Below are 15,436 nucleotides of genomic sequence, written 5' to 3'. Positions count from 1 at the left end.
CATTATTCTTAGACTCCTTCCCCTTCCAGAACAGTCCTAGTGCAAGTCCTACCATTACTACCATAAAAACATACTGGCAAGACTCTCACCTCCTCTGTCCCCAATTACCTGTCATTATACACAAGAATCTATTGCAATGAATACCACTATATACCACGAATTCATTTAACATAGTTATTTCTAATTCTCTTGATTGTACCGAGAAATGACACTCCTTTCATGGGATGACCACAGGATGACAAACAATTGATATCTTTGCAGTTATTTTACTAATTCTTGCCCATATAACAATCAGTAGGGGGTGCAGTTTGCACATATGCACACACACACACGAGTGCAGTAAGTGAGGCAGGAAGAGATTAGAGGGAATAAGTGGGTGACAGGAGAATGCATTCATTCCAGTTGAACACTGGTCCATTATGATGATAGGGGCTGGAGATCTAATGGTAAACACAACACTCCCTATTCTTAAGAACTTTATAAATCACGTGGACAAGGGGAGCCTGGGTGGCTCAGTTGGGTGTCAGACTTCAGCTCAGGTCATGATCTCATAGTTTGTGGGTTCAAGCCACGCATCAGGCTCTGTGCTGACAGCTCAGAGCCTGGAGCCTGCTTTGGATTCTGTGTCTCCCTCTCTCTGCCCCTCCCCCACTCTGTCTCTGTCTCTGTATCTCTCTCTCCCTCTCTCTCTCTCAAAAATAAACAAACATTAAAAAAAAATTAAATCATACGGATGAAAACAGCTAGTAGCAACGGCCAGAAATATTCACTGAGCACTTAGCTGGTTCCAAATTCTGGGCGGGGAGAACTGCCATGAATCATCTCATTTAATCCTCCTGACAACTCTGTGAGGAAGATACAATCATTATCCTCACTTTAAAATGAAAACAATGAGACTTAGAGAGGCTGCCCTAGATCATACAGCTAGACAATCAGCAGAACTTAGAGGTTTATGTGACACCAAAATCCATTCTCCTGAACACTTTTCACTACTGACTCCTTACAGACACATTCTTCACTGCTCTAACTGGTATCCCTTCTCTTTAGGGCCCTCATGGCCCCTTTTCCTTGAAGAACTTCTTGTTCCACTGCCAGAGCACCAGATACCGGGAATCAGAGGCTACTTTTCCAGAGAGCACTGTCCTTGAGAAAAGGCACACAGCCTCTCTTTCCCATCCTCAACAAAGTAACAACGGAAGATCAAATCCTCAGGATGAGCCATTAACTCCTGAGAGGGCAAGGGGCTTCTTCACTGTATCCTCCACCCACCCCATGGTGCCAAGAGGAAGAACAGACACTCCGAGTCCATCACAGATCTTGACCGAACTGTCTTCTGCAGTTGGCAGCCTGAGTGTTTTCAAAACCAAGCCTGGAAGTGCACTGAGGATGGCTAGGTGGTACTAAAGCTATGCTTTAAATGGGTGAGTCGTAGGGTATATGAAATATATCTCAATACAGCTGTTTAAAAATTTCAAAACAGCAGGGAAGCCAGCCCATCTTTGAAAATGAGAGGCTATCTCTAAGTCACCATCAAGGGGAGGTGAATGGCAGAATATATTTTAAGGAAGTGCATGGTAGGTGGATTTTAAAATGACAGAGTAAATAAGTAAAATTTGGTTGGTGAAGTCAGGGGTTTATTCTACTGGCCTTGATGTTTACCTGAAGAAATGTTTCGGAAAACAAAGAAATAATGTTCAAACTGCCCGAAATGTCTTCCTGTGTGCCAATCAGTATCCAAGTACCCCTCCTCAGGAATGCTTTGGTGCTAAGTCCTTAGCCCCTGCTGGGAAATTAAACACAAACAATGAAACACACACAGGACACCAGGAATAAAAGATAGTCTCTGAAACCTCCAAATGTACAGAAAGTGACTCAATCTGGGAGGGAAGGAAACTGAGATTCATATTTGAAGATGGTTAGAAATTAAAAATCACTGGCAACCAATTAATTAATTGCATACAAGTGAACTGCCTACCAATTGTTTAACTGTCTCTTGAAAATATCAGAGGTATATGGTTCTGAAATACTTTACAAAAGCAACCAGGTTTAATAGAATGAGCACTGGACCAGGAGTCCAGAGAACTGGACTCGAGTCCTATTTCCGGAATTTATAACTGCCTATGTGTAAGTCACTTTACCTTGTTTAGCCTGTTTAATTATACACAGAAGAGGAATTTGTATCTGCCTTCCCCCTTCCCAGACTTGCTGTGGTGGACACACATGTCATTACTTATGAAAGGGCTTTGGAATCATAAGGTATAGGACTGTCTTTCTAAACCCATAATGCTAGGATAGAAAAAAGGAAGTGAGGACATCACTGACAAATCTTTAACACTGCATTGAGGAAGGTAAATTCGTGGAGGCAGCAGATACCAGCCTTTGCTAAAACTATTTGCTTTTGGGCGCCTGCCTCTTGAGGGGACTGTGGTTTGTGTTATGCATGATCCACAGAACGATCCACAGCAATAAGGGATATGACATAACATTATTTGCCAGATGAAGGTTTATCCCAAATGCTCTACCACTATTTTGAATTAGTTCTGAATTGTGTACAAGATCTTGAAAATTAGATGCAAGACAAAGAAAACTCTGTGAAGAGAAGGAGGATTATAGGCAATGTTGCCACTCAAATGCTAAAAACTATCTTTAAATACCTACCCTCAGACTCCTTACAGCTGATGATCCAGTAATATCTGAACAAGGAGACATTTAGCCTCCCACAACTATCTGTTACATTTATTTAAAATGCACACACACACACACACACACACACACACACACACACAACAATACTATTATTTTACTCTATTTCTACTAGTCTATTTGGGGTCTTCTGTAAGTTTATGGCACCTGATTTCTGAAGCCACTTAAATACAATTTGCTTCAGTGTAGGTCTTTCACCACTTCTCATTATGATGCCCGTGTAGAAATTGTGGCAATATTAATTTAGTCAAATATGACAGATGCTGCCTTCACTTAATCTAAAACCAGCTAAATTCCTAAGACTATCACACACACCAGGGAGCCTGTGCCCATAAAGAATAATTGCAGATCCAGAGGAAAAAACTGTCTCCAAGTTAAAAAAAAAAACACAACTATTTTCAGAGAGATCTAACTAATTTGAAGGATGTATGAAATACTCTGAAACTATATTAACCTCCTCTTTCAGGGTCAGGCACTGAAGCCTTGTTATTTTGCTTCTGAGATATTTTCTCCTGGTTTCCAAGTCCAAAGTTTTACAACATGGCCGATAATTATACTGATTATTATCAGTTACCTGGCATTCCCATCTTGATCATTTGAGATTTACTTCATGCCTGTTCATCTAATCTCCTCAACTGGATCGTCAGTATTTAGAAAGTAGAAAAAATGCCTCATACTTCATTTTTATCTTTCCATAGTACCTGGAATGGCACAGAGCGTACACACAAAGATCTAGAGAACTAACTGAAGATTAAATAAAATCAAATAAACTTGTGCATCATTTAATCCAAAGAGCAGGAAAGAATAATATTTTTAAGCCAGGCAGAGATTTCTGAATCTCGATACCAACCTCTCTGATGAATAACTAGATTCAGACCTTCTGTTTAAAAATTCAAAGCAGCTGACATTTCTAAGAGCCTTTCCATCAGAGCTGGGTAGTAAAAACATGGCAGCTAGACTTCCCACCCTCTCCTACTCCCCAAAATTTGTCTGCAAACCCCATCCCTCCATAGTCCCCTCCCCTAATATCATTGGCCTGGTTTCTAGTCACAACATTTCAAGAGCCAAGTTTTTGGTCCTAGAATCACAAAGTCAGTATATAGAGAATACAAACCATCTACCAGTGCAGAGTTTACTAGCTTCTGATTCAGAGCTTTGTCTGACACTTCTAAAATGCACCATAATTCCAAGAGACCAGCACTTCTGCAGAAGGGCCTTAAACTGAGGCGGTACAATTCCCTGGGTAGCTGAGATGCTAGGCTAAGTGTAATGTGTCACAAAGGCCAGCTTCAATTTCATCTCGAAATGGTAATTACAATTTTAAATTCAGCATTACAGACAGACAATAGCTACACAGGGAGGCTCCTTTCAGTTTGCAGAAGAGCCATTAGATTCCTTCCTATTGCTAAGCAACAGTTGTTAAAATCAAACTGCTCTCAGCTCTCAGTTGAAAAATCAGTCTATTCAGTTCAGAGCACTACAGGTGAAGGGAGAAGAGAAAGACTATTTAGAGATCTTGAAATATAAAGTAGATTTAAGCTACATGTTAACTTTAGATATATTCTTCAATTTCAAAATATTTGGTAGGGAATACGCCCAGGGTGCTCTGTCTCACAGGGAATAGCCCAGACATGCTTCTCTTTCCACAATAAAAATATGCACCTTAAACTCAATTTGATTATGAATAACCTGGCCATGACACTACCTGTAGTTACCTATTGCTGCACAACAACTTACCCTATAACTTAGAGACTCCAAACACATTTATGGTCACATAGGTTCCTCAGGATGAGGTTTTAGAAGTGGCTCAGAGGGGTGAGTCTGGCTCATGGTTTCTCATGAGGTTGCATCCAGATGACCACCAGGGTTATAGTCATCTAAAGGCTTGACAGGAGCTAGAAAATCTAAGTCCATGCCCACTCATGCAGCTGTTGGCCAGAGGCCTACTTTCTAGTTTCTTGCTAGCCTCATGGGCCTCTCCTCATGACATGGAAGATGGTTTCCTGCATCCCACCCCTGCCACCCCCAAACAAGCAATCTAAGTGAGAATGACCAAGTGAGAGGTCAGTGTGCTTTTTGATGATCTAGGTGTCAAATTCAAACATGATCACTTCTGCTTAATTTTATTTGTTAAAAGCAAGTGACTGAGTGCTACCCACATAAAAAGTTGAAGAAATTAAACTCCACCTCTTGAAGGAAGCAGTATTGAAAGCACTGGGGGGCATATTTTTAAAACCACCAGACCACTCAACAGAAATGTTCATGTCCTTCTCCAAACAAAATGGTGGCACTGGAGAAACCCAAAGGATGAAGTTCCAGCCCTGCTCTATATACTCAAGGCAGAGGTTGGGATTGATAATTGGTGCTGTACATCCTCTGTTCATTCCCCAGATGACAGGATTCAAAGCAGTCACTTAATACCTATGTGACCTTAGATAATTTGCTTAACTCTCTGTATCTTAATTTCCTCCACTGACAAGAAAATATAATGCCAGTAACTATTTCACATATAGTTAATATCCGTAAAGCTTAAAATAGTGCTTCGTATATATACTCTATAGAATGATGTAACCTTATTGTTGCTGTTACTGTCATGTTGACTCTATTTGTATATAGAAATGCCCAATAGGGCAGCATAAGACAGGGGTTTACAAGATGTGGGTATGACTTTGGGAGACGCTCTGCAAAAGCCATCCACAATTACAATGATTCACAATCAATAAAACAGACTAATTACATGCTAACAAGTTGCTTCTTCAGGTCTTCCCACCAATTGTAAGGCTCGAGGCCACAAATGCTGGTAAGAGAAACAACCTGAACCAGACACTTTGGGCTGCATAAGGTTAGGACACGTGCAGGACCTGTGCTCTCAGGGGATATTCCTGGTAGATGAAAAGCCCATTCCTCTCTTACCATAGACTTTAGAAGCTTTAAGATTCAGTTCACCTGTGCTGACTTGCACCATTAACTGTGCACAAGCAGACATTTCTATATGTTACTTCTACTGCCACACTTAATCTCTGATATACTACTTTGAAAAAAGTTGTAACTAAAAGCTTATCTCATCCTTCTTAAAGTATGGAGCTGATGCAATATTACATAACCACAGTAGTATCACTGCTTATTTCTCCCAGTAGAAAATTCACTGGGGCACCTGGGTGGCTTGTTCGGTTAAGCATCTGACTTTGGCTCAGATCATGATCCTGAAGTCTGGGAGTTCAAGCCCTGCATGAGTTGGAGGCTGCTTCAGATTCTGTGTCTCCCTCTTCACCCCTCACTCACTCATGCTCTTTTCTCTCTCTCTCTCTCTCTCTCTCAAAAAATATAAATCAACATTAAAAAAAGGAAAGTTCACTGAAAATTTTCACTTTTCATTACATATTGTTGGGACTGCTAATCTTAACTTTACAGAGTAATGATTTCCAATTTTTTGTAGTGTTGACATGCCTATTACTGATTATTTGCCTTCTTGCATTTATTACAAAAGTTAAAAAGAAACCAAAAAGTCCAGGAAGCCAGAAAATGTTTTAGTTTTATATGAGGATTATTTTTGTTTTATGATCACTGAGTCATCATTAGTGAAATTATTTCTGACTCATCAGAGATTACATTCTCTCATTATTAAAAGTACTGTAGTGTATGTTAATTTTTTTAATCTGTAATCTTCAAAGATTCAGGAGTCCTGGGTTTAGATTTTTTTTTTCTCTTTCTAATTAGTCTCCTCCAGCCTAAGATTTTTCACCTTCAAAACAAACAGGATTGCTTTACTATTAGTATCTTTTTCACTGTGGAGAAGCTCTACAGGACCAGGATATAACCCTGGAAATGCACTAAAGGGCATATCCTGAGCATTAAGATTCTATCAGACTCCTGACAAGCCTACAGGATGCAAGCCTGGCTGGCTTCATGGTTTGAAACCTGGAATGCATTGTGCCCTAAGCTTAGAAGGGCCCACACTTGGTTTAATGCTTAACTATCACTGTCTTAAAATTCTTTATAGTTTTTTAAACAAGGGGATGAGCACTTTCTTATTGCACTGGCCCCTACAAAGTATTTAGCCAGCCCTGGCAATAGAACATACCTCCTTGAAATAGTGCAGAACTCCAAGAGATGAGAACATACCAAAGAAAAAAGACAACTGGACAATAGGGAAAGGAGGAGATAAATAAGAACTTTGACATGGTGTGTTGCACAGAAAATGAAAAGATGGGGAGAGCCCCAAATGAGAAACACTATATGCAGCCAGCATTCTGACCTTAGATTTCTGAACGCCGTTGCTAACTTGGGTTAGATAGACAGCCTGTTTCCTTCGATGCCCTGATTACCAGGACACAGGACACTGGGAGACTGAGAATCAGATCAAGAAAGTGAGCACAGTCTTTCCAAGGATGGCAAATAGTAGAGCAGTTATTCTTAGCCTTATTTCAGTTTTCACACAATTCACATTGCAGCCCATTTCCATCAATAATATCTGTTTTGGAGTGCCTGCCTCTGGGAGGAAGCCGATCAGAATCCTCAGGGGGATAAAGGTATTTTAAAGAAGTCCCTAACTGTTCTCATTCCACCCTACCCACATCCCATTGAGAATCACTGCAATGAAACATCTACATGATATTAGCTTTCTGAGTTAGAAACAGGAAATCAATTTGTGATTTCTGCCTGCATTTACAGTTTTAGCTTGTAAAACAGACACTGGAAAAAGCCCACATCCTGTGCCTTTCTTATAAGATCACTCAATAAATAGATAAGCTACTTAAACAGAGCTGAGTGTTCTCACAAATCCTGAACCAGACTACAGATAGCAGGGTATGTATGTGACATTCGCTTAATTCATGGTAATCAACATCCTCCGGAAAATTTAATCCACTTCTCAATTCAGAGATAAACGCTTCCCCCGACCAGATGCTATTACTGTACTAAGGCCCTCGCTTCTGCAGTCCTGTGAAGGAAATCACAGATCCTCAATGCCCACGGCTGGCCAAGTCAGAATTGACCCATGGATGACTAATGTCACCAGAGCTCATCTGTCTGGAGTCACCAGCTGCTGAACCTGTCAGGTGAGGGCCAAGCACACCTATCAGTGGGAAGATGAAACAGGTGTGTTGCAGACAAAGACAGGAGGGAGAATCAGTAACAACATCAATTAATTTGAGTTTCCCAAGATCTTGTTCTTTCTGAAGGAGATGTGATGTGGGATTAGAGGAACCATAAGGACAAGGAAAGCTGGAACTTGACAGTGAACAGATCTGAATGAGCCTCATTCTCAGTAAGTGCAAGTACCAGGGCCAAGCCCTCTACCACGCTGGGTCTCACACTTACTTTAAAATCTATAAAACTAGATGGAGAAAAATGGTACCTGCTATTACTTCTATGGTGAGGGGGTGATGATGAGGCATCCTTCAGATCTTCGAGATAAGATTACCCAGTAAAAGCCAAAGTAGTCAAGTGGAGGAGAAGAGATGGACTTCCTGTAGAGCAGCTGGGCCAAAGGAATAGGAAACGGTCAGGGAGAGGGTCCTTAAGAAGATCAGGAATCCATTGCTAGTATGTAGACATGTCTCAGGAAATCTTATCTCCGTCAATCTACACTCCAGATGTAAGTGATTACAGGAAATCTGAGGTCACACACTGGTGGTTCACAGCCAAATATGGTCCTCAGAAGTACTTTGTTTGACCTGGACAGTATTTTTAAAGTATGAATTCACTTCTAGTGTTTAAAAACAGATTTCACATAAATATCCAGATTTCTGGCTTTTCTTTAAGAAAGAAAACAGATATGACAGCCCTAGTCTGTGTACTCTCATGGCAAAATCAGGGGGAGCTGAGCGGTGGCTGTCCCCCCTACGCATGGCATCAGCTCTCCAGCCCATCCTTCCGTTACCTGCCTGGCCCTAAAATGGATGAAACTGTAATGCAATCAAGTGGCAATTAAGCAATGTGAGTGAATTAAAGAAGAGAACAAGCACAATCAACCGTATTGTACTTGTGCAGTGGAGAGACAGTAATAGAGGAGAATGGTCTGCATGGAGCCCGGGAAAGGGCAGGACAAAGAGTGTGAACTTGGCAATGCGACACAGTCAGGAAAGAGGGTGCCCAGGCCAGCTGGAATCAGAATCTGGGTCTGCTTGAAAGAGTATCAAAGACATATGATGAGCAGAGGAGGTGTTCCATGTGACCTAGCTTACTGTAGGGCATCTTTCCAGGAAAAGAATGCAGTGACCACCTGACAGGAGCCTTCCTAGCTGCTCTTCAGCCTGGTACAGTTAAAGATGTAACTTCACAGTTTCAAAACTCTCATTGCAGTGTGTGTGTTTAAAAATAAGACTTGGAATCATGGTTAATTTAAATTTGGTTTGCCAAAGCTCTTTACTTTTCATTAATAATAGTGATAATAATGTTTTACTTAAAAATATAAATTAGATACATTCTAACCCCTAAACTTCAAATAGCTATCTATCTTCGGTGAAATAATGAAAAAATGTTTTTTAAAATATTTTGGAAAAACACAAAACAATGGAAAATATGTCCCAAACTATGATACCTCCTATGGGGCAGGGCAGGGGGGGTACTAACAAACAAAAAAAGAGTCATTTATATTTAGGAATAAATGCAACAAAACAAATGCAAGACATATGCTGAAAAATTAAAAAACAATGCTGAAATGAGAACAGATCTAAATAAATAAAAAGACATTCCATATTCATAGATTAAAAGACTAAATATTGTTAAGATTGACAATTCTCCCCAAATTGACCTACAGAATCAATAGAATCACTATAAAAATTTCAAGTGAGACTTTCAATTTCAGCTCTGACATGTAAAGAACTTAGAAGCTAACACACCTGCCCTTACAAGAAGAAAAGCTGGAAAAACTGAAAATCAATGACTTTTCTTGGCCACATCAGAAAATTGAGGCTGTAGGACAAATGACCACTTTCAAATCTGGAGGGACAGGTACATCCCGAGAGATATCGCTGATATCTGCTTATCTGGTGTAGAAGTCGCTAAAGCCATGAACTGGCAGCAACAGCAAATGGTCATTTTGCTCAACGGCTAGAGGCTGAATGTGGACCAGCCTAAGAGTAGAACTGCTGGGGACTACATTCTGAGGGGCCCGCATACTACTTCTGGCTCTTGCAGGTAAGAGAGAAGAGCACCGTTGTGAAATATGCCCAGAGCCTTCTCTGTAACAAAGATCTACTCTCCAGGGAAAAAGACTGTCTAAGCCTTACCCAGCTTGGGGAAGAGTATCCCTCCCACTTCCTGTCTTATCTAAGGAGAAAATAATGGGGGCACCTGAGTGGCTCAGTAGGTTAAGCGTCTAACTCTTGATCTCAGCTAAGGTCATGATCTCCCAATTTGTGAGTTCGAGCCCCACGTGGGGGCTCTCTGCTATCAGCACAAGGCCGCTTCGGATCCCCTGTCCCCCTCTCTCTCTGCCTCTCCCTTGCTCGTGCTCTCTCTCAAAAACAAATAAATAAACATTTAAAAAATAAGAAGAAAATAACATAGTCTAGAGGGGTCAGAGCTTTGGTGAAATAAATTGGGAATGCTGTAACCAGAGAAGGAACAAACACACCTCCTACACTCCAGCAGTTCCCTGCTACTATCTACTATTGACTACACTGACTTGAGTGGTCTGACAGAAGAGAAAACAGATTATGAATAATCTACTTTACAAGCACCAAGTAATCACCAGTAAAGAACTCACTATTTCCCTAAGCAATTGTAACTGTGCCATTAATTTTTCTCTAAGTACATTCAACCATTCCTCTATTTTGTTAATTTACCTTGACTTGCATAGAATGGTAAAACATATAATCTGCTCATGGATAATCAAGAGTTGCTTGTGGTAACTCCACTGCCATTACTTCTAGTCTCATAAAAAGAACCCACTTCACACTTCCATATGTTATTTGAGATCATTTCATAAACTCTATAATTAACCCTAGAGCTTCAGGTGTGTAGTAAGTACAGTGACGTGCCTTGATATGTGTATTCATTGGATTTGCATTTCTATTCATATCTTCACTATATCCAAACTGCACCTGCAGATTCCCTGTATCAGCATCCATCTGAAATGCACACAGTTTAGTTTCTACTTTAATGCAGAGCTTCTAAATTTGAGCAGATGCTTAAAATACATATTGCAACCAGTGTAGTGGCACACAAGACCTTGTCGATTGCCCTTCGTCTTGATCTTGTACAAAGTTAAAGCTCCACTCCAGGACAGGGCACTTATTTGACTGACTGAGGATGACTGGTCCCCTACCCCCAATTCCCTCTCCCCAATGAGCAACATTTCCTATAACTGCTGTAATTCCAAGAATGACCTGGAGCGGACTCATAAGCAGATTTACCAGGAAGCCGATGACGCTTAAGCTTCTGAGCTTTCTTCCAAAGCCCTGGGAGGTGCCCTAAAGGTTGGTACTTGTGATTTTATATTCTTTTCCTTGAGATAAATTGTATAAGTGTTAGGCCCCCAAATTCTAGATCCTGCCATAAGTGGGCCCAATGTAACTTGGCTGCCAATCAGAAGGCAAGTGCTAAATAAGCTGTTAAGTCTTCATAATATGAAGTTAACAAGGATTGATTTAGGGTTGCAATCACGCCCACAGAATGGGCCATTCATCTCCAATGAGGAACCTCCAATAGAAGCAAAGAGGGTATGACACGGAAGGAGAGACTTATCTATCTTTGGAGAGGGTAGGGCTCTAGGTACTAAAATAAAGCAGTGGGTAAAATCCATGCTTTTCCCATTGTATGTGGAAATTAGGCAGGCTCAGACCCCAGGGAGTGGATCCCAGACCATCTTCCACAAATAAAATTATCTTTCTCTGCCTTTAGGGCCAAGCATGTGCAGCTTGTCTGGTGTCTTTACAAAGAAAAATTTCTGTCTACTTTCTTGCTAAATTTGAAATTTCTTTTAATGAAGTAGCAAAACCTTCCAAGCAATAATTAAAGAGAAACAGCTTAATCTGCAAATGCCTGGAGTGAATATTTGAAAACATAATCATTAATTGGCAGTTCTAACCCAGAGTTGGGGGTAGGGATGGGGGTGTGAACGTGGGAGAGGATTAAAGAAGGAGGAAGCCTGAAGACAGCCTGAAACATGGAAGCCCAATCTGCAGACCACATGGCCTAACTGGGCGGAACCTTGTTTCCTACCATGGGCTGGGACACAGCAGACCTGCACCATCAGGTGGGCCCACATTATAGTATACAAGCAGACAGGAGCCTGTAAAGGCTGATGCAAGCACAGTGTTCACTTACTTACACAACCTCTCCTTCTGCTTGCCTTGGTGACTCCTTAGGTTCTAGAGTGAATCTGGGATGGCGATTCCTGAATCAGAGGGTGGGCACAAAGTCTGGTTTGGGAGTTAACCACTATCTAGCACTCCCTTCCCGTGAACACCTGAACATCTGGGTCTAGCCCTTCACAGGGCAGTTAATACTCTCCCTGGCTTGTCAGTAAGTCTAGATCTTTGCCTTCACACCTCCCTGTTTCTGCTCCCAGTCCACCTTCCCCAGCCACCTGTGCAACCAGCCCTTCTGTCGAGTTCTCCAGGAATCCCCTACGGGGATCCATGGAATGGCTGAGCCCCAGGAATATACTGGCCTCCATTCCAGAAGAAACCCCCTTTCTTACCACCATTAGCTATTGCAACTGACCCATGTGCAACATGCTACCCTTACAGTAGGGCCACAGACAGTGCCAAATCCAATCTTTAATTCCTTTACTTCTAAAATTGAATTATGGGGCACCATCACATTACAGGCAACATCAGCAGCACCATAATAAAAAAAGCAGTTTGCTCACTCAGGGTCAGGCTACCCTGCCCTTAGCCACACTGGCTGTGGTCAGTCACCATCCATCCCTCCTCAGCTGGCTCACTGAAGAGAGTTTTCTTCCTAAAGCTATTTCAGTTCCAGGGGAGAAGTAAGAAGAAGGGCAGCAGAAACAGCAGTGTTCAAATGGTGAGGAAGACTTTGTTGTTTTGGTTACTTTACACTCTGGCCCATTATGCACAGACAAGTCAAAGTCAGAAAGCCATTCCTGAAAGCTCATTAGAACTTTTGCTGCAATCCCAGGTGAAAAGGAAAAACCTTTCCCTACCCAGCCTCCAGCAAATGCGGAAATAGGGTCATTGTAAATTAACATAAAAACTATTTTCCTTCATGAACCATATTTAAATTATGAAACCTATGAGAAGGCTCTTTCCAAAGATAGACTAGCTTGTGATAATGAAAGACAGAAGAGAAGGTCTCAACGAATCACAGTTGATAAGCAATTCTGCTGAGAGCATAATGAAGATTCCTTTATAACTTCACCAAAAAATGTTCATTATTACAGAATGGAGTCAACAACAGAAGTCAACTGGATTGACAAGACATCAGTGCTATTACCATTACAGGCTGTCTCGTGTTATGTTGATGGGACTTTTGGGAGAAAGTTTTGAGAACAGAGCAAAAAACACCCTAATTTTCCATACCACATCAAATGCAGCATGTGTGGCAAAATATTGGAGGCAGAATGTGGTTAATCTGCAAAGATTTCCATTATATATATATATAATGTATTATATATATATAAGTGTATTATATATAATGTATTATATATATATAATATATATATAATGTATTATATATATATATATATATATATATATATACTTCATGTTCATTATAGAACATCTCTCTCTGTTTTTCAATTTAGAAAGAAGTCACACAGATAGTACCTACTAGTTACTATTGTTGAATACAGGTTCATAGGCTTTAGAAATGGACTCTTTTGGTGTAGGTGAACAATGGCTAATTAACAAAATACACCCTCACTCATGGTTCTACAAAGCATGATGATTCGAACCCACGGGGTTAGTTTAGATGAAGATACTCACAGCAACAAGGCTGTTGAAACCACATAAAGATTTGTTTTAACATAATGTCCTTCTTGCACATGAGAGAAGAAGACAGAGATAATGAATTATAATTTTCATCTATTAAAATACTGTGCCTTCATTTTAAGTACTACTTCATTACCTGGAAAATTAACCAAGAGAATTCAGAAAGCATCGTAAAGCTACTGGAAGTGAATTATGAGTCAGCTAAAGCAATAGCCCCTCCATCTTCCTTCCCTCCACAAGCCTTCCCTCCCACCTTGCATATGCTTTTAGCATTGTACTCAATTAAAAAGGAAACACTTGTGCCTGGTAATTTGGCTAAAAAGGTTAGAGAACTCCAGAAAACAACATGGGAGAAATAACACATCCTTCTGTGATACAGAAGTTCTTTATAGTATCCCCCCACACCACCTGTGTGAGACTCACCTGACGGTGCTTATTTATTTAGTTTTTTTTTTAATTTTTTTTTTTAACGTTTATTTATTTTTGAGACAGAGAGAGACAGAGCGTGAACAGGGGAGGAGCAGAGAGAGAGGGAGACACAGAATCGGAAGCAGGCTCCAGGCTCTGAGCTGTCAGCACAGAGCCCGACGCGGGGCTCGAACCCACGGACCATGAGATCATGACCTGAGCCGAAGTCGGACGCCCAACCAACTGAGCCACCCAGGCGCCCCGATGGTGCTTATTTACAAGATACTCTGTCGGCGAAGGGGAGAGGGAGATTGAAGCTTCGGCTATGAAATGAGTAAGTCATGAGAATAAAAGGCATAGCATAGGGAATACAGTCCATAATATGGTAGCTACACTTATGGTGAGCACAGCATAACGTATAGATGTTGAATCGCTAGGTTGTACACCTAAAACTAGTATAACATTGTGTGTCAACTACAAACAAGAAAGTTAAAAATAAGTAAATAAACAAATAATAAATACATAAAAGACAGTCTGATGCACTGAGAATGGGAGCTGAGAATCTGCATTCTCGATGAGCTGCCCAGTGTATCACCAACACACTGGCAGCCAAAGACCAGTGATTTAATAATATACATTGTTGTGAGTGTGTACCTGGCTGCTCGCCCCTACTCACCTGGTGGACTCCCGTGTCCTGCAGCCGCTGTGGCAATTGCAAAAGCAGAAGCAGGCGAAACCGAGCAGTGAGAGTTGTCAGCCGTCTGTCCTGGTTATTTAAAAGAATGGAAATGGCATGGTGAGGCAGATAGATCATATTCGATAATAAAAATTCTCATTTTCATTCCTGCACTGGATGAAGCCTTGGGCCAAATGCTCTGTACTGTCCTTGTTAATAGGAAAATAACAAGATTTTACATCGGTAATTCCACTCTAGATATATACCCAAGAGAAGTGAAAACATATCCAAACAAAAACTTATACATGAATATCCCCAGCAGCATTATTCTTAATAGCCCAAAAGTACAAATACCCAAATGTCCATCAACCATCAAATGGATAAACCAAATGTGCTATATCAATACAAGGGAATATTACCGGGCTACAAAAAAGGAATGAAGTTCTGATGCATATTACAACATGAATGGTCCATGAAAACATTACGCTAAGTGAAAGAAGTCAATCACAAAAAGTCATGTCTTCTATGATTCTATCCATATGAAATGTTTGGAATAGGTAAATCCATAGAGACAGAAAGTAGATTAGTGGTTGCCAGAGGCTAGGGGGAGATGGGAGTGGGGAGAGACTGCTAATGGGTACAGGGTTTCTTTTTGGGGTGATACAAATGCTCTGGAGCGAGACAGTGGTGATGGCCACCCCCATCTTGTGGATAAATAAAAACCACTTTACTGCATACTTTAAAA

General features: G+C 40.9%; 1 protein-coding gene across 2 annotated transcripts in view; it reads right to left on the bottom strand.

Annotated features, from left to right (window-relative positions):
* The window catches only part of RASGRF2 (Ras protein specific guanine nucleotide releasing factor 2), a 240,783-nt gene that overhangs the window by 82,825 nt on the left and 142,522 nt on the right, over positions 1 to 15,436 (bottom strand). For both annotated transcript variants that reach the window (XM_030323851.1, XM_030323860.1), the window contains exon 17: positions 14,692 to 14,781. In XM_030323851.1, coding sequence (XP_030179711.1) covers positions 14,692 to 14,781 — 90 coding nt within the window. The remainder of the gene's footprint in view (positions 1 to 14,691; positions 14,782 to 15,436) is intronic.

Source organism: Lynx canadensis, chromosome A1 (assembly GCF_007474595.2).
Source record: "Lynx canadensis isolate LIC74 chromosome A1, mLynCan4.pri.v2, whole genome shotgun sequence".
In the NCBI taxonomy this organism is placed as follows: Eukaryota; Metazoa; Chordata; class Mammalia; order Carnivora; family Felidae; genus Lynx; species Lynx canadensis.
This window is presented reverse-complemented; position numbering and strand designations above follow the sequence as displayed.